Source organism: Anolis carolinensis, chromosome 3, assembly GCF_035594765.1.
Source record: "Anolis carolinensis isolate JA03-04 chromosome 3, rAnoCar3.1.pri, whole genome shotgun sequence".
NCBI classification, from domain to species: Eukaryota; Metazoa; Chordata; class Lepidosauria; order Squamata; family Dactyloidae; genus Anolis; species Anolis carolinensis.
Genome location: NC_085843.1, coordinates 231,625,942 through 231,651,562, shown reverse-complemented (window position 1 = coordinate 231,651,562; position 25,621 = coordinate 231,625,942). Strand labels below are relative to the sequence as shown.

Genomic DNA, 25,621 nt, shown 5'->3' with positions numbered 1-25,621 from the left:
CAATCCCCTTATCCGCAGGTTTGATATTCAGTTTCACTCACCCATGTTCCACGAAATATCCTAATACTAGTCTGGAAATGTTTGTGGGCCTCTCTATATTCTCCAGTGTGATTCTATGACAAGCATGGGCAAATTTTGGCCCTCCAGGTGTTTTAGCCTTCAACTCCCACAATTCCTAACAGTTGGTGGGCTGTTAGGAATTGTGGGAGTTGAAGTCCAAAACATTTGGAGGGGCAAAGTTTTCCCATACCTGTTCTATTGTATGCCTTAGGCCCATGTATAATCAAAATATAAGGTTCATTATCATACACAGTTTGAAATATCCACAATATGTGTATGAACATGTGTGTCTGTCAGAGCCCTGGCTGCTGGGCACCAATAACCTTACACGGAGGCCAGTCTCTATCTAATATCTTTATTAAAGAAATATATAAAAGCAATAAAAACAAGTGAAGAATATAGTTCAGAAACAGACCTTTCAAAAGAGGTCAAATATAGTCCAAAAATGTATTGTCCAATAAATGATATTAGAGTTCAAAGTTTTAATCCACTTGACCGAAACACACACTCTTGCCAGGCAATAGTGTGGGGAAATGTCAGAGTCTTAGAAGTCCAATGAAGCTTGACAACAAGGCTGGAAATAAACTTGATTCTTGACTAGGTCCGTGACTAGAAACAAGGCAAAACGTGAAGCGTGGAACAGGGTCCGTGGTTAAACTGCAAGGCAAGACAAGGCTCGAAAACTTGATCCGGGAAGCAAGGAACTGGGGTTACGAAGTCCACACACGATCTCTCTCCTAAAGCTGATCAATTGACTCCGCAAAGAATCTCTCGCGCCAAACCCCTATATTGGGTCTCGTTTTCCCGCCAACAATCTCTTTCCCTAGAGAACGAGAAGCGAAACCCACTCTGTCCAGATGCATTACTCCTTAGAATTTCCCAAGGGAAGCAGACCTAATCAGCCAGTTGTTTGGCAGCGATTCTTAAGCTTCTCCGATTAGCTTCTCTAACTCCTCTGTCTCTAGAATAAGATTCCTTCCTGGGAAACGGAGGGGAGTTCTGCCCAAGGCCTGGTTTACTGAATTCTTGAGGGCAAACATCAACATCCGGCAGGTGAAGGGGCTCTTGTTGAACCGGCGAAAACCCCATGTTTTCCTCTTCATCTGCCACGATGGTACCAGGAACAGGACTACAAGGCCCATGAGGCATCACAGTGTCTAGAAATGTATTCCCCACAACTATGGGGATCATACTGTACTGTGATTCCATTTTTGCAGTTGGGGCTGAATCCTATGGGATATTGAGATTTGTAGTTTGGTGAGGCAGTAAAGTGCTATGCCAGAAAACTCTAAATGTCCCTCCCTAAACTGCAGAATTCCCTAGGAACATAGTAATTAACACAGAATCATAGTGCTGGAGCTAACAGCAGCCGCTCACAGGGTTTGAACCTGGGACCTTTCAGTCTCCAGCTCAGTGCTTTAACGCATTTCGCCAAAAAATTAAAGTAGTTTACTCATCTGTGTCTGAAATAAAAGAAGGGACAGCCCACTTCTACTTTGCTAACTTACTTAATTACTCTTCTGGAAAGGCTACTTGGAGGTCAGTGTAATTTCTAATGGGCATGTGTGATTTTATATAGCTTATCCTCCGCATAGTAAGTACTGCTTTGTGTTCCTTTCTGCTGATAATATAGTGGGATTAGGAGCATGGGTCCTTTCATATGTTGCAGGTCTCCCCGCCATCACTAATAATTTCATATGCTAGTTGAAGATAAGGAAATTCAGCAACAATTGAAGGGGCCGCAAGTGCTTCACCTTTGTGTTACTCTGCTATTATATCCAGAAGCCCATGACCACAGAATAGGTAACCCTCTGTGCACTCTCAGGGCCTTTCCACACAGTCCTATATCCCAGAATATCAAGGTAGAAATTCCCACAAAATCTGCTTTGGACTGGATTATCTGAGTCCACACTGCCATATATTCCAGTTCAAAGCAGACAATGTGGGATTATATTCAGTTGTGTGGAAGGGGCCTCAGATGTTCCAACTTGGTTTTAGTAAGAGTGTTTTGTTCTTTGTCACAAGGATGAAAGCAGAAGATCTTGGTAAACATATTGTATGAATTATCTGCTGGAAGAGCTGGGAAAAGAGGAAAAGGACTTGGACACAGTTTGGTGGGAACTGGAAATGAATAAGGGTGTAAAGAAACAGGGTGCGAACTTGGTCTGAGAGCTGAATCTGAACCACAAGCAGGGTCTCTCTATGAGGAGATGGTTCAGTCTCTTGATTCCACTAGTTTCAAGTTGGCAGTGAGGGAGATCTGGAGTCCAAACCTTTCCCATTGCCACAATGCACTGAATAGCACTCCCCACACCAAAGCTTTTCCAAAACAGTTCTGCACCCAGATCAATGGTTTGAGTTGGAATCAGAATTGGAAGGCGGAACTGAAATAGCACTTATCGGAAGCTGAGCCATGCCTGGAAGCTGTTTCCATTGCTAGCTGCTGTAACTGAAGCATGATTCAATTGCAAATTTCTATCTTTCCGAAGAGGGGCACGAACAACAACGTTATTTGTATCTGGAGGGGAAGAATGTGTATGTGAATCACTGAATCACATCTGTTCTTTATCTTACCCTTTTATCCTCACAAGAACCCTATAAAAGGGGAGAGACCCCAAGGATGGAGCCTGATGGAGGATTTGAGAACACACGCCTCTTATAGAGCAACTGTGGATGCACCTACACTGTAGAATTAACACAGTTTAACACTACTTTAACTGACATGGCTCAATTCAATGGAATTGTGGGAGTTACAGTTTTACAAAGCCTTTACTCTTTTCAGCAAAAGGCTGCTAGTGCCTCACCAAACTACCACTCACAGGATACTATAACGTTGAACAAATGATGTCAAACTGAATTAATTCTACAGTATAGATGCACCCATAGGCTACATCTATATTTCAGGTACCTGTCTACAATATGGTTGGAGGACTTTTAGCTCTGCAGAAGAATACAACTCACATAATGCTGTACCACTAGCTATGGTTGCTGGGGCTTCTGAGAGTTGAGCCCAAACACGTCTGGAAGGCTATGATTTCCACATCCCTGGTCTATTCCCATATGACTGAGGAATATGGCAGAAATAGGTGCTAAAATGGTTGTAGACGGCCTGAAGATCTTTTCAAAATTGACTTGAGTTGTGCAATGTTTGGGTTCCCTGAATCTTTTCTTTGAGGGGTTTGGGAAAGCATCCTAACACTTTAAAAGAATCTATGTGCACAATAGGCATTAACTTCCCCAAATCCGTTTACTTTAGCTACTACTATCAGCTTGATCTGAAAACTAGTGAAACTTAGTTTAAAGCTGCTTGGGTTCCTTTGATCTCTAGCGGATTACATCAAGATTTCCCGCTAACTGGCTCGATAATTAGGTGGCTTATTTCTTTAAAGCAGTGCTTCCTCCAAAGTTGGAATTTCTAGAATTCTCACCCAGTCATATTTTTTTGTACAAAAGTAAACTGGAATCACTCGTTAAGATCTGCACATAAAATTTTCTATATAAATGCATGTGTTATAAACCTCTGCCCCTGGATCCATTTGACTTTTTGAACAGTACCTATCTTCTCCTCCTGGGATGTTTGATTTCCAGCTTCTATTGTAATTGTTGTGTCATCAGGTCAACTCCAACTTATAGCTACTTGATCCTTGGGTTTTCTTGGCAATTTTTTTTCAGAGGAGTTTTGCCACTGATTTCATCTACAGTTGAGATATTATGACTTGCCCAAGGTCACCCAGTGGGTTTTCATGGCTGAGCAGGGATTTAAATCGTAGCCTTCAAATGTTCTACGGTAGCACAACACTCAGATCACTACATCCAAAGGAGCCACGGTGGTGCAGTGGATATAATAATAATAATAATAATAATAATAATAATAATAATGACTACTTTATTTTTTATCCCACTTCCATCTCCCCAAAGGGACTTGGGGCAGCTAACATGGGGACAGGCCCAATCAACATAGTTTAAAATAGCACAATAAAGTTCGTAAACCAACATAATAAACAATATGAAACAATCCTTGTGAACTGCTGACGTGAAGGTTGGCGGTTCAAATCCGTGAGATAGGGTGAGCTCTCATCTGTCATCTCTAGCTTGCGGGGACATGAGAGAAGCCTTTCAGCAGGATGGTAACACATCCGGGCATCCCCTGGGCAGCACCTCTGTAGAGGGCCAATTCTCTAACACCAGAAGCGACTTGCAGTATGTTCTCAAGCCACTTTTGACACGATAAAAAACTATATCCTTGCTGGCTTCCAGTCTGTTTCACATGCCTCTTGATTTTCCATTGAACTATAAATCAGGATGAGGAACTTCTGGCTGAAGCGTTAGACTACAGTGCTTTATCATTTGCTGTGCTGGGTAAGGTTCAAAGAAACTGTACAACAAAACATCACTTGGTAGATGTTGTACTCAAGACCCTAGGAGCTCTTTCACACTACACATTCATAGCACTATGATTCTGTGTTAATTACTATGTTCCTAGGGAATTCTGCAGTTTAGGGAGGGACATTTAGAGTCCCACCAACTGTTATGAATTGTGGGAGTTGAAGGCCAAAACACCTGGAGGGCCAAAGTTTGCCCATGCCTGTCATAGAATCACACTGGAGAATGTAGAGAGGCCCACAAACATTTCCAGGCTAGTGTTAGGATATTTCGTGGAACACGGATGAGTGAAACTGAGTATCAAACCTGTGGATAAGGAGATTGTACTGTAGTATAAAGGGCCCCTGGTGGTGGCGCAGTGTGTTAAAGCGCTGAGCTGCTGAACTTGCATACCGAAAGGTCCCAGGTTCAAATTCTGGGAGCGGAATGAGCGCCCGCTGTTAGCCCCAGCTCCTGCCAACCTAGCAGTTCGAAAACATGCAAATGTGAGTAGATAAATAGGTACCGCTCCGGCGGGAAGGTAACAGCGCTCCATGCAGTCATGCCGGCCACATGACCTTGGAGGTGTCTACGGACAACGCCGGCTCTTCGGCTTAGAAATGGAGATGAGCACCAACCCCCAGAGTCAGACATGACTGGACTTAACGTCAGGGGAAACCTTTACCTTTTATTGTATAGGAAAAACAACAGACCCTAAAGCACTTCAAAGACTGCCATGCTTACTATGGCATGCCTTTTGATAATTTGGAGACCGCTTAATTCAATGCATAAATAATTTTGGTGTATTACTTTATACTTACACATAAACACAATCAAATGGCAGGAAAAATATAAAGAGCAACCAGGAGAAAATTAAATCCAGACCATAGTTTATATTTCCCTTCAACCTAACTTTATAATGCCTTCCCCTTTTTCCAACCCCCAAGATGACCTGTGTGTATCCAGGTAATTCACCAAACACTGTTATCATCCCAGTCAACAAAATCTTTGTTGTAATTGTGTGCCTTCAAGTTGTTTTCAGTTTTGGGTGACCTTAAGACAAACCTATCTGAGTTTTTTGGCAAAATGTACCATATTCTGAAGCCGAGAGAGTGATTTATCCAAGGTCACCCAAGGGATTTTCATGGCTGAGCAAGTATCTGAACCCTGTCCTACTGAGTTGTAATCTAGCACTCAAACCATTAGATCACACTAGCTCACAAAATCTTACACCACATTACTTTCCTCAGTGCTTAACTTGCCATAAGACTCTAGACTTAAAGGGCTAGCCCCTGGAGTTGCATTACTAAGGACAGAGAAGAGAGACTATCAAATAATGTTATTTCAGGCTAAAATGCTTGAACAAGGAAGACAACTGGGGCAGCTGAAAAAGCACTTATCTCCTTCACTTCATTCTGATGTGGTCCCATGCTGGCACCAAAGCTTTCAGCATAAAATGGGGAAAGTGTAAGCCTTTTGCCATACTCACACAGGTATTGCACAGCTTTTCAGAACTGCCTTTCACCACTTCGGTTACTTACAGATAGCAATGAGGAGTGTTAACTTTCCCCAAACAATATAGATTTGATATCAAGAATCAAATGGTGGTTAGACCATCTGAGGCCCCTTCCACAAAGCTCTATATCATTACTTGTCTGTCCTTAATATCTCTAAAAATATTTAATATTGATAATAAAAGGAGAAAATCTTCTTACCAAAGCTGACAGAGGCTAGGGCAAGCAGCAAACAGACTCAAGATAAAGAGAACCCCAGTTCCCAAGTCTGGGAAGATTATGCAAGCAATTTCCCTTTAGATATTTTTAGGGTGAGTGTTTGAATATCTACAAGGAAGAGCTTGAATCTAGAAAATATTAAGCTACACATTTAGGTGATTCATGGTGCTTCTGTTTTAATGTCCCTGCTGCTATAGGCTCTGGTATCCAAGATTTCAGAGCTCAAAGCACTGTTAAGACTTTACATTTGAAAGGGTGCAGAGAAAACAAGGCACAGGCTGACCTCTTGTGGACAACATGAAAAACATCAGAAATAAAGCACAAAAGATTTTTTTAATTAAATAAATTACACAACATCTAACAAAACACCATGTAATGTGTAGTTTCTGTGGTCTGCATAGATTATTTAAGCATTACTAAAATGCTGGGATGTGTATAAAGTCATACCAAATCAGTTTAGATTTCTCCACAGAAAAGTCCTACAATCATTAAAAAGCTGCAACAGTTGAAGAAATGCACTTGATTTCCAAGTCAGTCTCACATGACAAATTAAGCATGACAAATGGCTAGGGATTGAAATATGATGGATGCAGGTATTCCAGTTAAATTGAGAAAGGAAGAACTGCTATAGCCAGCATGGTGTAGTCAGTGCTTTGAGTACTGGGACTACGTCTCTAGAGATCAGGATTCAAATCCCTATTCAGTCACTAGATAACTGTGGGCAAGTCACACTCTCTCAGCCTCAGAAGAAAGCAATGGCAAACCTCTGAACAAATCTTTCCAAGAAAACAGATTCACCTTAACATTAACAAGGTTGGAATTAATTTGAGGTCACACAACAGCAACAAGAGGAAACTGCTAAGATAATGAAATCAACTGAACATTTCAATTGAAATGTGTGAGAAAGCCATTAGCAGTATTTGAAAGGGTTCTTTTTCATGATGCCACAATTTTCAGAATAGTAATTTCTCAACAGCCACCTTTGGAATACCTAAATAATGTGAAGGTGTCTTTAAGCACACTCCATATCCGAATCCATACCGAGTTTAAAATTTATCTCAGAACCCAATAGATACATAAGGCAAAAAGTACTTTGCAGTGCAGGCTTTTCAGGTTGACCCTCTTCAAGCTGATACCTTATTCTAACCCTGTAATTCATAGCCTCAGATACATCTGTCAATATCTGGATTGACTCAGTGGCTCCTTTATGTCTAGGCTTCACAGATTCCTCTTGAGTTCAACCCATCATCTATCCACTAAAATCCTGGATCCTGGGAAAACGAAACTTCTCTCATAGCATTAGTTTTAACCAGCAGTCTTGTGATGCAGATGTGCTACCAGAATTTAAGAATTTATTTTTCAAACTAAAATTCTCAGAATGCATGGCCAAAACCTTATAGGAGTATAACAGTGTCCAACCAGCACCTACAACCAGGGGGGAGGGGGCGGGCTGAGTCTGAGTGAGAGAGGATCTACCCTAGCAAACCTTTTGTATCGTTATCCCAATACCCCCATGCATATGGGATATATTGAGCATAGTGATCAGATCATGATATCAATAAACATAACAGTTTAAATAATACCAGTAAGGCCTTCTCGCAGACCACCCTGAGAATTTCAGGGGCGGGGGTGAAGCCCCTCAAGCCCCCCCCCCCCCCCCCCCCCCCCGGCTACATGCCTGCCTACAACCCCAAACCAATAATGTAATACTTTACATGCTTGCAACCATTTTTATTTTTTTTTTCACTTATTAGTGCAGCAATCATATAAACAACATTCCTATTCTGATGCCTTTTTGTGCATCACTGGTTGCGTACAGCAACCAAATATTAACTGGATGTGGCCAGAGGCCAGACCGAAGACCACAAGATAGGGCACTTCTCTGTGCCTATCACAGTGGATTCTTCCCTGTGAGGTATGCGATGTCAGTCCATTTGTTTCCACTTGAATGGAAATGAGAAGAAATCTGTTTCTTCTCTGGCTTATTGCTTGATAACAGAGGATATTACAAATCCTGCTACTGTCCATCTATCTCTCCAAGATTTCTCATACTTGATTCTAACAAGAGGCAAAAATGAGCAGGAATGGATTCAGCCATTATCTCTGCTGAAAGTCCATTTGTTGCTTGCTGTAATCAGGCAAAAGGGCAGTGATTTTTCTGACTTCCAATCCTTTGGAATAATGTTCTGTATCTCTTCACGTTTTGACAGGTTCATTAGGAGAGGTCTCTGGGGTTGTGTGGTTGGGTGATTGAGACCGTTGCTTCTTTGAAGCCCCACCTGTAGGAGCTTTCTTAGGTGGCACACCGTTGTCGTCTTTCATTTTCTTCAACTTGGCTGTTTTGGCCTTGATGGGGGAGGAGAAAGTGAGGGAGGTTTTGCTGAACTCCAGGGGGAAAATCCCCACATCGCCATCAAAGCGGTTCTTGGAGATTTGTAGATAGCGCTTGCCTGGGCCTGTCACCAACTTCCTGTCCTGCAGAATCAGCACATTATCTGCTTCTTGGCTGGCCTGCAGAAGCATAATAAGAGTCCTTTGGCTAGGGCAAGGAACAGTGATTTTGTAGTCCCCCACTTCCTTGTAAACCTTTACCAACAAGTACTTACCTTCGCAGACCCAAATATTGAGGCTGTCTGTAGTTCTCTCTCTTCATCTTCCTTCCTGGGGTGAATGACCAGAGTCACGTGACAACTGTTTTCTGTGGCAAACTTCCGGAAAGTACCCACGATGTAGTCTTGTACAGCAAGCCTAAAACAGAGTGTCAAGGTACAGATACCACGAAGTCAGTCCCAAGTACAAAGTAACAGTAGTTTAATGAAGAAACAGCTCAAAAGAATCAAAAATACTTAACAGCAGCAAAATAGTATTCAAAAACAAACACAGACCAACCGGTCAAAAAGGAGGTAAAACAGAGAGTCCCAAAGTCCTAAAAAATCCCAACCCACTAACTAAAATACCCGGCAGAGGTATTCGCTATCGTTTCAGCAAACACGTTCCAAGATGAAGTAAAGTTGTAGTCAAGCCGGTCCAGAGGTCATCCACAGCAAACAGGATACAGCAGCAGCGTCAACGTCCAATCCAAAGTCAGGGCACAAGAGCGAACACGATGTCCAGAAGCGATCCGAGATCCAAACCAAGAACAGTAGCAAATCCCAAAGAATCCACAAAGTTCAGGAATCACAGGGCTCACAGGAATCATGACCCAGCATAACATGCAACCCAGCATACACTTTGCCAGTCGCAAGGTCCCTATTGCAACCAGCCCTCCTTTTATTACAAACCTTCTTCTGAGTTGCAATCAGCCAACGCCGCACCCTCAGCTGCTTCTGCATTCTCCTCCAAACTAGAATCAGACAACACCCCACGGTCTGCTGCCAGTTGTGCTGCCCGAGCTGCTCTTTGCCTTGCCTGCCAAGCGGCCCTTCTCTTGCTTCTACTTACATCCTCCCAAACAGCAGACAAATCATCTTCCCTCCAAGTTTCATTCCCAACAGATCTTCTGAATGTGCCACTACTTGTAGGCTCCTCACCCACTTCTGCTACTTTTGTCCAATCCATCTCATCCACAACCTCATCAGTGTCACTCCCAGCACTTCTCACAGAAACTGCTTCATTGTCAAACCCAGCATCCCCATCAAACCCTTCAAAAGACTCTTCATCAGTGGGTTTAGTAAGTATTTGCCGAATCCTCTCCTGCTGTTGCTCTTCTATAGGATCTTGTTCCCGAGTAGACCTTTCTGCCTGCCTACTCTCCAACTCTGTGTTGTTACTACTACTCAGAGACTCATCCACAACACAGAGTGTGGGGAAATAAAGACAACTTGCTGTTTAAAGCTCACAGAAAAAATATATTAGAAAGCAAGCAAAAAAGTACACAAACACCTAAGGAAAGATAGTTTAGGAACTGGATGTTTTCCATCAATTGGAAATATAGTTGATATAAAGTTTAGCTGAGGTTATGCAGGTAGTGAAATTGATGCTCTAGTAAGGAACAAAGACAGGAGGGTCACGTGCAGTTCCTTAACCCTCATCTAGTATCAAATATAATTAAAGCTAAGTAAATTAGGAGGAAAACACTATATGTTGATGCTATTGTCAGAAAATCAACTAACCATAGGACAAGCATTAAGAGGTTTTATCTTCTAGAATGATTTTTTTGGATAATGTTAAACAGAAAAATACTAGAAATCACAAAAAATCCCAAATACATCAGAATGATCTCACAAGTCATGGCTCATAACAATAATCCATAATGTTACTAGTATTTGTTTCAAAATGGGTATTCTAAGAGCAACTGAAGCATTAACATACAAGCTTAGAAGCTATTTCTAAGATTCTGAAAACATACGATACTGAATTCTACCCACTGACTGTAGGCCAAAGGAAGTATGAAGATAGAGGGTTTACCTGTCCACTGTGAGCTGTTCCTGACCCATCATGAACTGAAGATTGTCAATAATTATATGGGTAATATCATACATGTACACAGCATGCTTCATGGTATCCATCACTGTCCTGCATGGAACATAAGGTTGACAAATCACATGTAAACAGAAGTGTATATTCCAGTTAAGAGGAGACTGAATTAAAGGTGAATCAAACAAGAGATCTTGAGTAGTTGAGACTTAACATTCCACATTCTGCTCCCCCAAAAGATATTTGATATATGAATATCCTGCAAATCATTCAGGGCACAATTATATAAGCCAACAATTCAGGAAAATGCTGGAAGCAATGATGGTGAGAAACCAGATTAAAAAGTTATAGATTTCCCCACAAGACATTCAAATATTCAGTGATTCAGGTATTACTCATATACATTGGAAGGAAGTCCCTCAAGGTTTCCTTCCAAAGAAACAACAATAGAATCACCATCATATAACAGTTGGCTAAGGCATCCCTCCACATCTATCACTTTATCCCATCAAGAAAAAAGAACCTATGGCATATAAAGGGAAAACTGCCACCCTAGACTTTACTTGATATTCTGGTGGCCATGGAAAGTCATGAAGTAGAGTGGAAGATCCTCAAATCTGTCTGCCCATTCATCAAATTTATCCAGCTGCTCCTCCAGTCTCCCCATAGCAAACTGGGTAAGCATGATCTTGGCCAAGCGCACATTGTTGATCTCAAAGCTACCCCACAAAGTGTTCACTCCTTGCATGCAGAGATCCAGGGCATATTCGCTGATGAAGGTTGTCTTCCCACTGCCGGTGGGTCCTATTTCATAAAAAAAAATCCAGCATTAATAGAAGATAGCTTTTCTTCCAATCTGTATGACAACTTGCTTATCCCTCAGTTTGCATGTAAGCTTTTCTTCTGGGAAATGGTTTAACAGCATTAATTACGCTCATGTACATTAGATATCCTGTAATATAAACAACTAGGAAATTTAGTGCTGTGCCACTATATTTTCCCTACGTGTGTGTGTATGCACATGTGCCTTCAAGTCACTTGTTTGCATACACTGATAAATTCTGCTTACTCTCTGCTATTGAACTTTGGTATGGTTTGGCCTCCACGTTAATAATATGATACAATCAGACTTAGCAAGACATGAGGTAAATACAAGAATCTTATCAAAATGAATCAACAAAATTGTTGAATATTAAATATTAGGAGTTGTTTAATTCTATTAAAAAGGAAGACAGGACATGGAGAATATGGTGGTGTGTAATTTAATGACTGCAAAGTTGAAAATTGCCTTACATTGAGCCTTTCCACTTTCCAACAAATCTTTGTAATTTGGCTTTCAGTTTAAATTCAGTCCCAGAGCAAGCAAAATTGACCTTAATAACAGTAATCATCTTCTTTTTATTTATACCCTGCTTTCCCCACAAAATTGGGATGCAAGGCAGCTTACAAATCTAAAAGAAAAAATACTACAAATCAATGTTAAAACAGAATAAAAATATGCAATTAAAATAAAAAAACAGTTCAAACAGTAAAACTAAAGCCTTTTTTAAAAAAAACCTTCAGTTGTATGAGTAAAAAGTAGCAAGGAACAATCCAAATGAAAGTAACAAAAGCCATAGTTTTGTTAGAACAGAAAATGGCAGGGTACTATTAGTACCAATCAAATACTGAGATAAAAAAGAATTAAGAAATACAGTAGAGTCTCGTTTATCAAAGACTCGCTTATCCAAGGTTCTGGATTATCCAAGGCATTTTTGTAGTCAATGTTTTCAATATATAATGATATTTTGGTGCTAAATTTGTAAATACAGTAATTACAACATAAAATTACTGCGTATTGAACTACTTTTTCTGTCAAATTTGTTGTATAACATGATGTTTTGGTGCTTAATTTGTAAAATCATAACGCAATTTGATGTTTAATAGGCTTTTCCTTAATCCCTCATTATCCAACATATTCACTTATCCAAGGTTCTGGCGGCCCGTTTAGCTTGGATAAGTGAGACTATACTGTAATGAGCAGATGCAGGTTAGACCAGTACTATCAAAGGGAGATTGCCTAAGCCACTTTCCAAGAGAGAAAGAAGTATTTCTAGTTACGAGGAACAAAAATGGTGATAGTCCTTGGCACACTGGAAAAAACAAATGCTGACCCGATCCCACACGAGATAATAATAATAATATAATAATAAAACTTTATTTATACCCCGCCACCATCTCCCCAACAGGGACTTGGGGCGGCTTAAATGGGGCCATGCCCAAAACAATACAATATAAACAGCATATAAAAGAACAACACATCACAACACAGTAAGCAATACAATAAATAATAATATCCATTACAAAATAAAACAAGGAGACAATGAAAAACAAGGGCAGACCACATGAACATTAAATTAAAACTCGGGGTGAGAGAGACATAAAAATAAAAACAACAGCGAAACAGGGTCATAAGGAAGTGGGGTATTTTGGAGGATAGATATTAGAGGGAGCAACGGAAAAGAAATATAAAATAGTTACTCTCCAAAAGCACAGATAACTGATCAGCATTGGGTTAGACAATCACAGTGGTTCCTAACCTTTGGGCCTCCAGGTGTTTTGGACTTCAACTCCCATAAATCCCAGCCATCTTACCAGCTGTTAGGAATTGTGGGAGATGAAGTCCAAAACACCTGGAGGCCCAAAGGTTGGGAACCACTGCTCTAATGCAATATACTTTCAGGTTCTTGTAAGCAAAATAATTGTCTACTCAGAAGAATGACCCTATAGTTTCCTGAACTCTGCAGCCTTCACTAGAACAGTGAGAGAACAATTAAGTCACCTGTGAAGACAGTAAGTTCTCCTTTACGGTGGCCCTTGAGGAGCTTGTTTAGTTCTGGGAAACGTGCCCATTTGACTCCAGCTACTTGCTCCACGTTGGCCAGCTCCCCCAAAACCTCTTCTCGCAGCTGGCGAAATGAAATAATGGCCTTGTGGCCAGCTGGTAAGGCTGAGCGCAAAATCTTGGTGAGGTTCAAGCCACGGGTGAAAGCTTCTAAGGGTTGGAGTTGCTGGTCGCTTGGCTGCACCAAAGAACAACGCTTAGGGTTCAGTTTGCGGGCAAAGAGCTTGGCTGCTTCCCAGGAACGGAGATCCTCACCTAACCATAGAGTGATCCGCTTGAACTGTTCTAGGTAGGGAAGGAGGCCTGGGGGGAGGCATGAAATACCACGGGGCAGGGCCAAAATGGGTAGCCCAGTTGCTTGGTGTAATGCCAGAGTATCTAGCTCCCGGCCAGTCAGTACCACTTCTGTATCACGTCGTCCGATCAACGGCAGCCCAAAGAGGTTATGATAGGCACTTGGGCGAGGTAGGGTATTCTCCACATAATTTGCTGTCTCTCCTTGCCGTTCAACTCCCAACAGCTTTAACCCTTTCAGGCTGGTGCCCCGAGGGCTGAACCATGGGAACACCAAAGCTTGAGCAGTCCTTAAGTAACGCACACCAAACCGTTTCAGAGTTGCATTTGAGATACTGGAAATCCCAAACTTGGCCTTGGCTTCCTGGGTCTCCTGCTCATCAAGAAGCTCCCAAAGAGGCATGGCTCGTTCCCAGATATGCCTGGCATCTTCCCCAGTGTGGTCCCTCGGCTTGTCAATATCCTCCAAGCTCCCCCCAGCCACCCCTTTATGCTGCAACTCTACGCTGGCCTGGAAGTCCTGCCAATTGCCTTCAACCAAGGTGGCAGTGCAGACAAAGCGCCCAGTAGTCTTGTCAATAAAGAGAGTGTAGCTATGACGAACCTGCTGCTGCTCCTCAACAAAAACACTGGGAACATGGATGCAGCTATAGCCGTCGTGGAAGGGGATGTCCTGTGCCCTGAGATACTGGCGGATCTCTGTGACTGAAGCAGGGGGGACCGGCCCATCTGGTGAGGGAAGAGTCTCCTTCTTATAGTGTCTGCAAGGATGACGGCCGGATAGGACCCGTCTCCCCCGAAGGCACCAATGGTGCAAGGAACGTACTGGGAGCCACATTTCTCCTAGAAAAGTGACAAAATAATATGCCGCCTACCCACACTCCGAGCTGGCATACTAAGCTTTGTTTGACAAACTCCAAGATCTGTGATCTTATTTTAACTTGCCAGAGCCAGAAGAACCTTCCCTTGCTCTGGAGCCTTATCTCTATAAGCTCCGATATATTCAATCTTATTGCAACTTACCAGACCCCAAAGAACCTTCCCTTGCTCTGGAGCCTTGTCTCTACACACTCCAATATGTCAACTTGCCAGACCCCAAAGACCCATAACAACCTTATTCCCAAACATAAACCTTTCTGTAGCTTTCTGATCTCTACAAGCTCCAATATCTGTGGCATTATTGCAACTTGCCAGACCCCAAAGACAATGCCTTGCTCTGGAGTCTACAAACTTCAAGATCAGTGACATTATTTCAATTTGCCAGACCCCAAAGACCCATAACAACCTTATTCCCAAACATAAACCCTTCTGTAGCTTTCTGATCTCTACAAGCTCCAATACTTGTGATCTTATTGCAACTTGCCAGACCCCGAAGACTCTTCCTTTGCTCTGGAGCTTCCTTGTCTCTACAAACTTCAAGATCAGTGGCTTTATTTCAATTTGTCAGACCCCAGAGACTCATAACAACCGTGTTTCCAACATAAACCCTTCCTTTGCTCTGAAGCTTTTTAAAAAATTCGATAAAAACTAAAATCTGTCACTACTTGCCAGACAGCAAAGACCTGTAACAACTTCATTCCCAAACACCACCTTAATTCTCCTTTTAACTATCCAGAAACTGGTCATCTCGACACTCTCTTTTTCCCGCATAAACCCATGAAAACATAGCCAGCTCTAAAGTGTCCTTGCAATTAAAGGATGCCCAAGATGCCTGCAACAGCAGAAGCCAACGCTGCCCGGCTTCATTCAGAGAGGTGCATCCGCCTCTTTTGAAGCCCAAATCGGCACCAGCGGACTCCCCGCCTCACGTGCAGCTGCCAAGAGCGCGCCATGGGCCCGACCCCGGAACCACAACAACGCCACGGCAACGTCACTTCTGGAAGCCCGCCCCACAAGCTTCAAAGTGTTAGAGTGGAGGGAAATACACCAGGCCTGGGCAAACTTCAGGCCTCTCTCCAGGTGTTTTGGACTTCAACTCCCACAATTCCTAACAGTTAGGAATTGTGAGAGTTGACGTCCAAAACACCTGGAGAGAGGCCCGAAGTTTGCCCAGGCCTGGCTGTATCAGAGGCCTTCCCTAGATCCTAATCCCTTTGAGCGCCTCCAGTCATGTCCCTCAGCGGCAGTGTGGTCTTTCATACCACAGAAGACGGGACTATATATTGCTCTCAGGCTCACCTCACATGCCGGCCTCCAACTCCCAGAATTCCTAGCTATAGAACGAGCTGGAGAGGCCTTCTGGGAGTTGGAGGCCCAGGCAGTGTCAGTGGGCTTGGCTTAAAGATCGGGCCTGTATATGGCTCCGCCCCTCCTCAGAGGTTGCGCGTGAGGAGGGCGGCTGGGGGGGGGGGGCTCGCGCCGTGACGTCATCGCGCGCGCCGCCGCCACGAATGGCTCCGCTCCTTCTCATCCTCAGAGGCGCCGCCCCTTTCCGAGGTTGCGCGCCAATAGGAAGAGGAGGCGGGGCTCGCGCAGTGACATCACCGTGCGCGCCTCTGATGCTGCTCCTGCTGCCATGACAGGCCGAGGCACCGCCAGCCGCTTCCTCTGCAGCGTCCTGCGGAACGGCCTGGGCCGCTACGTGTGCCAGCTGCAGCGCCTCACCCTCACTTTCAGCAAGGACGCCCAGAGCGCACGCGGGGCCAGGTGGGTTGCACTCTCTTAAGGCCCCAGCTGCACTGTAGGGTTATTAACGCGGATTGGTACCCCTTGAACTGCCCTGGCCTAGGTCAATGGGAACCTGGGAGTTGTAGTCTCTTGAGGCACTAGCACTCTTTGGCAGAGAAGGCTCCCAGGGTGCCTTAGCATTGAGACATGGCAAAGTCACATCGTTAACACTATCTCATTTTTGTTGCTGGGGTTCAAATGCTATTTCCTAATTGGTTCTATCATTAAAAAAATAGGAAAAGTTTATGAAACTGCAAAAATGTTTGTTTTTTGAGGGAGGGATAGCGTGCAGCACTATTTGCCACTATTTGCCATACCTTTTTATATCTCATAGAGAAAACATGGGCAAACTTCGCCCCTCCAGGTGTTTTGGACTTCAACTCCCACAATTCCTAACAGCCGGTAGGAACAACACTCTGAAAACAGGGGAATTCTGGACAGAATACAATCAGGGACAGCTAACACCTCCAAACAAAGGATTCCCCCAAGTAGGAAGCAGGCAGGCTTTGAAGCTGCAAGGCTATTCAGTGCTAATCAAGGTGGCCAATTGCAACATTCACACTTGCCTCAAGCAGACAAGAGTTCCTTCTCCCACCCTGAACATTCCACAGGTATATAAACCTCACTTAGTTTCCAACAGACCTCACAACCTCTGAAGATGCTTGCCATAGATGTGGGCAAAATGTCAGGAGAGAATGCTTCAGGAATATGGCCATACAATCTGGAAAACTCACGGCAACCCAGTGAGTTCGGCCATGAAAGCCTTCAACAACGCATGTATTGGTTTCTTTTTTCTTTTTGTACTGTGATGACATCATAGCAGTTTTATACCAGACATGGGCAAACTTCAGCAATCCAGGTGTTTTGGGCTTGAAGTCCAAAACACATGGAGGGCCAAAGTTTGATAATGCCTGTTTTATACCTTGTATGCCCATTGTGCAAAGACTAGAACAAGATCCCATCTACCGGGGCTTCAGAGTAATAGCAAGTACTGCTTTGGTAGCACATATGGCTTCTTGTAAGAGGAACACATGGCAAAATAGAAAGGGATCACCATCAATGAGGGACACAGTATCTCCTTGGGAATCCTGCTTGCTTTGTGAATAAAATACAGCTTGAGGGTAATGAAGATGGAAATGAGTTGATGACCCTGAAGATATTTTCACCTTTTCCTTTAGCATCATAGACAACATGCTTGCCTATAAGACAGTGATCAAGTTACGAACATGATAGATTCTGTAGGGTTTTTTTTTCTTAAATGTAAATTGAATTTGTATGTAAGTTGGCTCAGACACATTTTTAAGCATGACTCCATACACACACACACACACACATATAAGCTTTGGATAGCATAGGGAAAGGTGAACACCCCTATGGTGTTAATTTTGCCATCTGTGCCTCTGTTCAGGAGATTTCACCTCACTTTCAGTCCCTGTGATCATTGGATTTTGGAAAAAAAAATGGATTGTTGTGGAAATGCTGATAAAGTTTAGGTGGATACGCCTTTCCCCCTGATAACTCTTTCAGGAGTGAATTTCCCTTCTGAGAGTTGGATTTTTCTCACTTCCTGTTGTCTCACCCCTGTTCCTATGAGTCATTTGTAAATCAGATGTTTGTAACTCAGGTACTGCCTGTACAGAACAATCTATGCACTTTTGTGAAACTTAAGTCTCTAAACTTTAACTGTCCTTACAAGTAACTCATTTGCTTTTTCCTGATAGCATATGATGGTCTGTTGTTGTTGTTATTTTATTTATATCCCACTTTCCTCTTCTATAGGAGACGCAAAATGGCAAATAATGCTAAAAATAATGCAATGTAAACTTGCAAGATAATAATTACGTTTTCTTTGATCATGACACAACATTCTAGATGTGGAAATTATTATCCTATATTGGGGATGAGGAAAATGTGTCAGAAACCTGTATTTCATAGCCCATAGTCCAAGTAAAACTAGATGTTTCAGCCCAAACTAAACTAGATGTTTCACGATGCCATTTCAAATTTCAAGTGTAGCATCCAGCAGGGTGCTGCAATGGAAAATATCCCTCGTCACGTCTGCAGCCTTCTACCTGTAGGCTAGATCTACGCTGTCATATAATGGAATTTGAAACTGCATTACAGTATATGGTCAGTGTAGACCAGGCATGGGCAAACTTGGGCCCTCCAAGTGTTTTGGACTTCAAGTCCCATCATTCCTAACAGCCAGTAGGCTATTAGGCATGGTGGGAGTTGAAGTCCAAAGCACCTGGAGGGCGCAAGTTTGCCCATGCCTGGTGTAGACCCATATAATGCAATTCAATACAGTTAAACTGTGTGTCTACATTGACCATGTAATTCAGTTTCAAACTGCATTATATGGCAGTGTAGACCCAGCCTTAGTTACATTCTGTGTTTATTCTATTTTAGTTGTTCTAAAATTCTGTATATAATTTTTCAGAACAGAATGTCAAGAAAATAATCTAACATACAGTTTATGAAGATCAAATGCAGGTTGCTGGGAATTACTGCTGTTAAAAAGCCACTCTTGCCTTCGATGCTCAACATTTTCACAAAATTTGTACATAGAAAGCACTTTTGTACTTTTAAATGAAGACCGTGGCCTAAATCCAATTGTTAGAGCCAACTAAAGTAAACCCATTAAATTAATAGCATTTAGGTAAGTGTTAACGCAGCCTTCAGCAATTGATTTCGTAGGTGAAACTCTTGTTGGGACCAGCAATTGGAATTACCCCAATGTAACAGCAAAGCCTTATTCAGTGTGTTAATTTTATTAGTAGATTATTAGCTGATGTGTTAGGTCTCTTGGATTGTTATGGCCAGAACCATTAAAGCTCTCAAATAACTATCCCTTGCTTAATTACTTACGATAAACTTTTGGGCCCTTTTTGAAATTAAGACTAGGTTTTGAATAACTCAATTGGTTTGTGATTTGTTCCAGAGAATACATTGAAGAAAAAGTGGTGGACTTTGCCAGACAGAACCCTGGAATTGTTGTCTATGTGACTCCTAAGCAAAGCCGAGTCCCCAAAGTGGTTGCTGAATACTGTGAGTATAGAAAATGCTACCACCTAATAGAAGCACGCAGGTAGAAAGATGTTACTTTCAATTACACTATGTAACATAGTTATTGTTCCTGGATTACAAATGTCATGTCCTCATAAAAACATGGAAAAGGTTTAGTAATCAGCAAAAACCTTGTTTTTGCAGAACATCTTGCAGCACATTTTGCTATAGTTTTTCAATGAATATTTCAGAGTCTCAACCAATTCAACATAGTTTGTTGCAGCAACAAAAACAAAAGTTTTTGGAATATAACTACTTTCAGAGTAAGTACTGCACAATTAAACAGAAGATAACACCTTCAAACCAGGAACAGATTTTTTTAACTCAAATTTTGTTACATAGTGTAATCAATTCCACAATATAGATAATAATTATTTAGATGGATGCGTGCTTATGCAGACAACCACTGAGTATCTTGCTTATATGAAGTGATAGCTATGCCAGCCAAATCCCTTTTGATTTCAAGTTGTCTCTCAACAAAATAGGGAAAAGTCAAAGGGATAGGGGTCAAATACTTATGTAAATCCACAAAAATGTCACTGAAATGTACAATTTTTGACTTCCCAGTATTCCCATCAGGCTGTATGGCACTAAAAACTAAGGGATGAGAAAAGAAGCAAAAAATTAGACTAAATCCCAGGATGGAGATTAGAAGATTTAGGTATGAAATTGCCAATTTAAACATGGAAGTATTGCATAGTAAATGTTTGTTTTCTTTCCAAGGAAGCCTAGCTGAAACAGGAGGATTTCTTCCTTGCCTTGGTTTCCAGTATAGGCTTAGAGCAAAGACTCAGAAATATAGCAGTCTTATAAAAGATGGATATTAAATTTATTTGATGCTGTAGGTTGAAAAAAAAGTCAGTTGTAGCCAAATTCTGAGCTGTACATCTAGTCTTTGTTCAGGAACAGAAATTCCAGACGAGTTGATTAATAACTTAAGATATAATGGTGAGGTATTTACAGAAGCTTGAGAACTGTAAATTTAGAAGAGCACGGTCCAATATCTAGGAGAGTCTCTAGGCAGTAAAAAAGAGGTCCAGATTTAATCCAATTTATTCTTTTCCTAGTGAATGGAACTGTGAAGGAGGAGGCTTTAACCGGCAAGACAGTGGATGAGATTGCACAGATCATCCAGAAGCTAGCCAACCAGTCAGGCCTAGAGATCATCCGTATCCGAAAGCCTTTCCATACTGATAACCCCAGCATTCAAGGCCAATGGCACCCATTCACAAACAGACCCAGTTTACTCAATGTGCAGAATGTTGGTCAGCGGTGTCTCCCTTCTGCAGAAAAATAAGTCTATATTGATGTAAAGTGTCTGTACATTGAATGGTGTGGGGAATTATTTGATCCAGGGCAAGATATTAAATCTTCATTAAGATAAAATATCTGTTTCTTCTCTGCAAGGATAATATCAGATTCCCTAGGAACAGAGCTATCTTGTGTTGTCTGCAAACTAATACCTGATGTTGACATGTGTTGCACCACAGTGTCTTGCTATTGGGTTGCTATATTGAGCGTTACAAACTTGCCTTGAGCAAGGTCTTGAACGGGATTGGTCTGGTTCCTTCTCCAAGAAGGAAAAGATATAAATTAATTAGAACTAGAGAGGTTGTGATCAACTATGTTGCTACATTTCTCAATTATATATTGTGATTATAGTAATTGTTGATATTACTAGATTTGGAAATAAAGGAAATGGAATCACTGCAAAGACTCTCTGAGCTTTTTTGTTGATACACACGTGAAGAGTTCAAAGCAGCTCAACAGAAATTATTAATAGGTGTTTGTATTTTCTGGAAGGAGTAAAAACTGATCAGCTTTACTGAGCTTCATAAGAGGGCTGTAAGAAAGCACTATAACATTGACTGTTTCCCAGATGAGATGGAGAAGTTCCATTCATTTCCTTCCAAGGCATGCATAAACATCCATATAGCAGTGGTTCCCAGTCTTTGGTCCTGCAGGTGTTTTGAACTTCAGCTCCCACAATTCACAACAGCTGGTAAGCTAGCTGGGGTTTCTGGAAGTTGAAGTCCAAAACAACTGGAGAACCAAAGGCTAGGAACCACTGCTATATCTATCTTCTATCTATCTTCTATCTATCTATATCTATCTATATCTATATATTCCATAATAAAAGTGAAAACCCATATGTATGTATGTGGCATGGGTATCTGTTCACACAGACAGCCTCTGGCCTCCACAAACAGGCTACAGTTCCTACTGCTGAGGAACCAGCAAGTCACTCTTTTCCACTGACATTGCGGTTACAGCGAGCTCCATGAACATGTAGCCCAAACCCTGCCAATGTCCTCCCCAAACACTACAGCCCACCACCCAAGGAATGCTTTCGTTTGGGGACCATTTCATCCTAGATTTTGCATTGTCCTCCACCACAGACAGGCATCCCAGGGTTCTCCATTGGTGTGAAATTTGCATGACCCCGCCTACTGCCCTTCCCTTCCAAATCTGCAGAACAAACACTGCACAACTACACTTCCCGGAGGAGTTTGGGGGATTGACTCCACATGGTGGAAGTTGTAGTTCACGCTGCATCAAGTCAGAGCACTGTGACTCCTACTGGGGAATGTGGAGGAGTTGTAGTTCACCTACACCCAGAATGCTATGAACCCAAACAAATGATGGCTCTGGACCAAACGTGCCATGCATACCTGATATGCCCAGATCTGAATACTGCTGGGTTTGGAAGGGAATTGGCCTGGACATTTGGGAAGAGTAGGTACTGGGATTTATAGTTCACCTGCAATGAATGAGCACTCCGAACCCCTCCGATGTGGATCAGGGCCAAAGTTGGCACACAGAGCCCCCATAACCAAAAGAGCATATTGGACAAGTTTGGAGGAAGGGAGTTATAGTTCACCTGCATCCAGAGAAACAGTGACCCCCACTGACAATGGACCGGGACCAAACTTTGCACAGAGAAGCCTCATGACCAACTGAACATACTGCAGGGGTTTGTGGGAATGGGTCTTGATTTTGGGAGTTGTAGTTCACCTGCATCCAAAGAGTACTGAACCCAGCCAACGTCAGATCGTGATCAAACTTGGCTCACAGACTCAACATAGCCTGCTGTGTATACTGACAGATGTTTTGGGACAATTGCCCCTGGAATCTGGGAGTTGTCACAGTTCACCCCCATCCAGAGAGCACTGCAGCCAGGCAATGACCAGCCAATGACAGATCTGGACCACACTTGGTACACAGACCCAAAATGTCCAACTTTGAATACTGGCAGGGTTTGGGGAGGATTGACCCATGATTCTGGAACTGTAGCTCACCCACTCCAAACTGAGAATACCTAACAATCAAAGACAAATAATGCCTTTATCAAATAACCCAGGCATCGCCAGGTTCCCAAGCTAGTAGCAACTAAAAAGGAACAACTGCTAACCTGAAAGGAGAGTTTAAAAAACAGAATTAGCATTTTAAGAGATTGGCTCTGGTGAAGGAAGACTCAGGCCCATCTCCTACATTTGCTGCAAACCCTGCCACCTTTCTAGTATATTGTGCCTTACAAAACCATTATGTTTGTAAAAAGAATTACCTGGTGACTATACCACTTTTAAAGCCTAAAGAAAGATTTGGAAGATAACAACTACAAACACTGACTTTCCCTCGTTGCTATATCCTCTCCAAAAAGACCTATGCCAGTGGGAGACTTTTTCTAAGGAGGCAGCTAAGAAAGAAGATGGAGGAGAAAATACAAGAGAAATGGTAAGAGGCCTTTAAAGCTAAGTGTTTGCAGGGCTTGGGTTGAAGGTGATGTCTCTGGCCCTGCCCACCCCTAGTGCATAGCTTGCTGAAGATTTCCCATGATAGAATGTGACCCTAAGTCCAAAGGAGATGTTCTACTCACACTTTTAAGTGGAACCTAAACTGTGCCCGTACCTTGAGAAGCCAGATTTGGCCATAGTGGTCCACGCGTTCGTTACATCCCACTTAGATTACTGTAATGGGCTCTACGTGGGGCTGCCCCGAAGAGTGCTCGGAAACTTCAGTTAGTACAAAGTTGCATCTAGGTTACTTATAGGTCCTGGACCCAGAGAGCGCACAACCCCTCTGCTACAGCACATGCCAATTTGTTTCCAAGCCCAAGTCAAGGTGCTGGTTTTGACCTTTAAGGCCCTAAATGATCCAGGTCCAACTTATTTATCTGACTGCATCTCATACAAACAGGCCCGCTCTTTAAGATTTTCTGAGGCCCTACTCTCACTTCCACTGCCATCGCAAATACGACTGACATCAACAAGGGAGAGGGCATTTTCGGTGACTGCCCTGACCATGTAGAACATCCCCCCAAAAGAAATTAAACAGCTGCCTCCCTTTCTTCTTTCAAGAACCAATTAAAAACTTTCCTATTTAGACAGGTCTTTAGTGAAGAAAACTAAGCTGGAGTGATAAGAAACACCATAATGTTTATGAACTGGAACAAAGTGCAATATAATCTGACATGATGCCACAAGAAAGTGAATGTATATTATTGTTGTTTTAAACTGTTTATTTTATGATGTCCTATACTTATTTGTGTATTTGGATTGTTGTTTACAGGATTGTAATATGTTGTAAGGCACTTTGGGTCCCATGAGGGAGAAAAGCGGGATATAAATAAATACAGTAGAGTCTCACTTATCCAACATAAACGGGCCGGCAGAACGTTGGATAAGAGAATATGTTAGATAATAAGGCGGGATTAAGGAAAAGCCTATTGCACATCAAATTAGGTTATGATTTTACAAATTAAACACCAAAACATCATGTTTAACAACAAATTTGACAGAAAAAGTAGTTCAATACGCAGTAATGCTATGTAGTAATTACTGTATTTATGAATTTAGCACCAAAATGTCACGATATATTGAAAACATTGACTACAAAAATGGATAATCCAGAATGTTGGATAAGCGAGTGTTGGATAAGTGAGACTCTACTGTATTATTATTATTATTATTACCTATGAAACAAAAAGAATACAGTGATTGAAAGTGGCAGCATTCAATTGGGGAAGGCTCTTTTCAGCAGTAACTGGAAATTAAAAATGCTGTAAGGATTAATGTGCTGATTACATACTGCTCTCTGCCGCTTTGAATACAGTAAGGCAGTGGTAGAGGAGGAAAGATGCTTTGGCTGAGATCCTGCACTGGGAGGTGTATCATGAAGGTCCATCCTTGCAGAGATACAACACTATTATAGGGGCTGGGCTTAGCACAGCAGGCTAAACCGGTGTGCTGCAGAGAGATCCCAGGTCAGAGTGAGCATCCGCCATTAGCCCTAGCTCACCTGCCCACCTAGCAAGTCAAAACCAGAAATGCGAATAGATAAATAGATACCACTTTTAGTGGAGAGGTAATAAAGGCGCCCTTAAGGACATCAGTCACAGGAAAGCTCCTCAGCATGGAAGATGGAGCAACACCACCACCACCACCCCGGTGACAAGAGTCAAGCACAGTGTCCAAGATGCTGGAAATAAGATGGAAAAACTGCCTTTACCTCTTTTTGTGTTGTCTGCCCTTGTTAATTATATAATCATCATTGAATGTTTGTCATATTCTATTCTGTAAGCCGCTCTGAGTCCTATTCGGGGTGAGAAGGGTGGGTTATAAATACTGTAAATAAATACTACCCTCTCACTGGACTCAACTTTTTTCATGTGCCCTCTCTCATCATTTATTGGCTGGATGGACAGTAGGGATATCAGAGAAGCATCTGGTTGTGCCGCTATAACCAGATGCATAAGAATGGTCCCTTCTCCATTGGCCACTAAAGGGTCAAGGAGGGAGAGTGCAGGAGGAATTTGAGTCCTATGTGGGTTTCGGTCATTGAGGGAAGAAGGTAGTGAATTCCTCTCTCTGCAATAACTCTAAAAAGTTCATTATGTCACTAACAGGATGCTAACCATGGTCTCATTTGTTTAGCACAAAAACAAACAAGAAATTAAATGGGTAAAGAGCTACCCGACTTTCAAGTCTCTGGAATTTCAGAAGGCATGTTCTCCTGGGTCTTTTAGCTTCCTCAGAATTAAAGAAGTTAAAAATCAACATTAAGCTATTGCAGAAAGTATGCACTTGGGTCTGAAGCCTCTGAATTGTTGACTGAGCCAACCATGAAAAAAGTTCAGGTT

The 25,621-nt window shown here is 42.2% G+C and overlaps 2 protein-coding genes across 4 annotated transcripts; one reads left to right on the top strand and one right to left on the bottom strand.

The window, feature by feature from the left end:
• Positions 1-6,469: 6,469 nt before the first annotated feature.
• On the bottom strand, positions 6,470-16,035 carry twnk (twinkle mtDNA helicase). 3 transcript variants are annotated; one of them, XM_008106537.3, is made up of 5 exons: positions 15,928-16,035; positions 11,135-11,375; positions 10,563-10,670; positions 8,762-8,903; positions 6,470-8,666 (listed from the first exon to the last, which is right to left on the bottom strand). In XM_008106537.3, the coding sequence occupies exons 2-5, from the start codon at positions 11,317-11,319 to the stop codon at positions 8,352-8,354; spliced, it is 750 nt and encodes a 249-aa protein (XP_008104744.1). In that variant the 5' UTR covers positions 11,320-11,375; positions 15,928-16,035; the 3' UTR covers positions 6,470-8,351. The 3 variants fall into 3 exon arrangements, with proteins under 3 accessions (XP_008104744.1, XP_003218523.1, XP_008104745.1); XM_003218475.4 differs by lacking the exon at positions 15,928-16,035 and adding an exon at positions 13,393-15,910; XM_008106538.2 differs by lacking the exon at positions 15,928-16,035 and adding an exon at positions 14,354-14,462.
• Positions 16,036-16,212: 177 nt separating this feature from the next.
• Positions 16,213-21,196, top strand: mrpl43 (mitochondrial ribosomal protein L43). Its single transcript, XM_003218502.4, has 3 exons — positions 16,213-16,395; positions 19,358-19,464; positions 20,550-21,196. The coding sequence occupies exons 1-3, from the start codon at positions 16,265-16,267 to the stop codon at positions 20,777-20,779; spliced, it is 468 nt and encodes a 155-aa protein (XP_003218550.1). The 5' UTR covers positions 16,213-16,264; the 3' UTR covers positions 20,780-21,196.
• Positions 21,197-25,621: the final 4,425 nt, after the last annotated feature.

Coding starts and splice junctions, on each gene's coding strand:
- twnk (XM_003218475.4), bottom strand. CDS start 14,587: ATGTGGCTCCCAGTACGTTCCTTGCACCATTGGTGCCTTCGGGGGAGA. Junction 11,376..13,392: donor AGAACTTACTGTCTTCACAG/GTGACTTAATTG, acceptor TTTATGAAATAG/GACCCACCGGCAGTGGGAAG. Junction 8,904..10,562: donor GAACAGCTCACAGTGGACAG/GTAAACCCTCTA, acceptor ACTCTGTTTTAG/GCTTGCTGTACAAGACTACA.
- mrpl43 (XM_003218502.4), top strand. CDS start 16,265: ATGACAGGCCGAGGCACCGCCAGCCGCTTCCTCTGCAGCGTCCTGCGG. Junction 16,396..19,357: donor CAGAGCGCACGCGGGGCCAG/GTGGGTTGCACT, acceptor GATTTGTTCCAG/AGAATACATTGAAGAAAAAG. Junction 19,465..20,549: donor CAAAGTGGTTGCTGAATACT/GTGAGTATAGAA, acceptor TTCTTTTCCTAG/TGAATGGAACTGTGAAGGAG.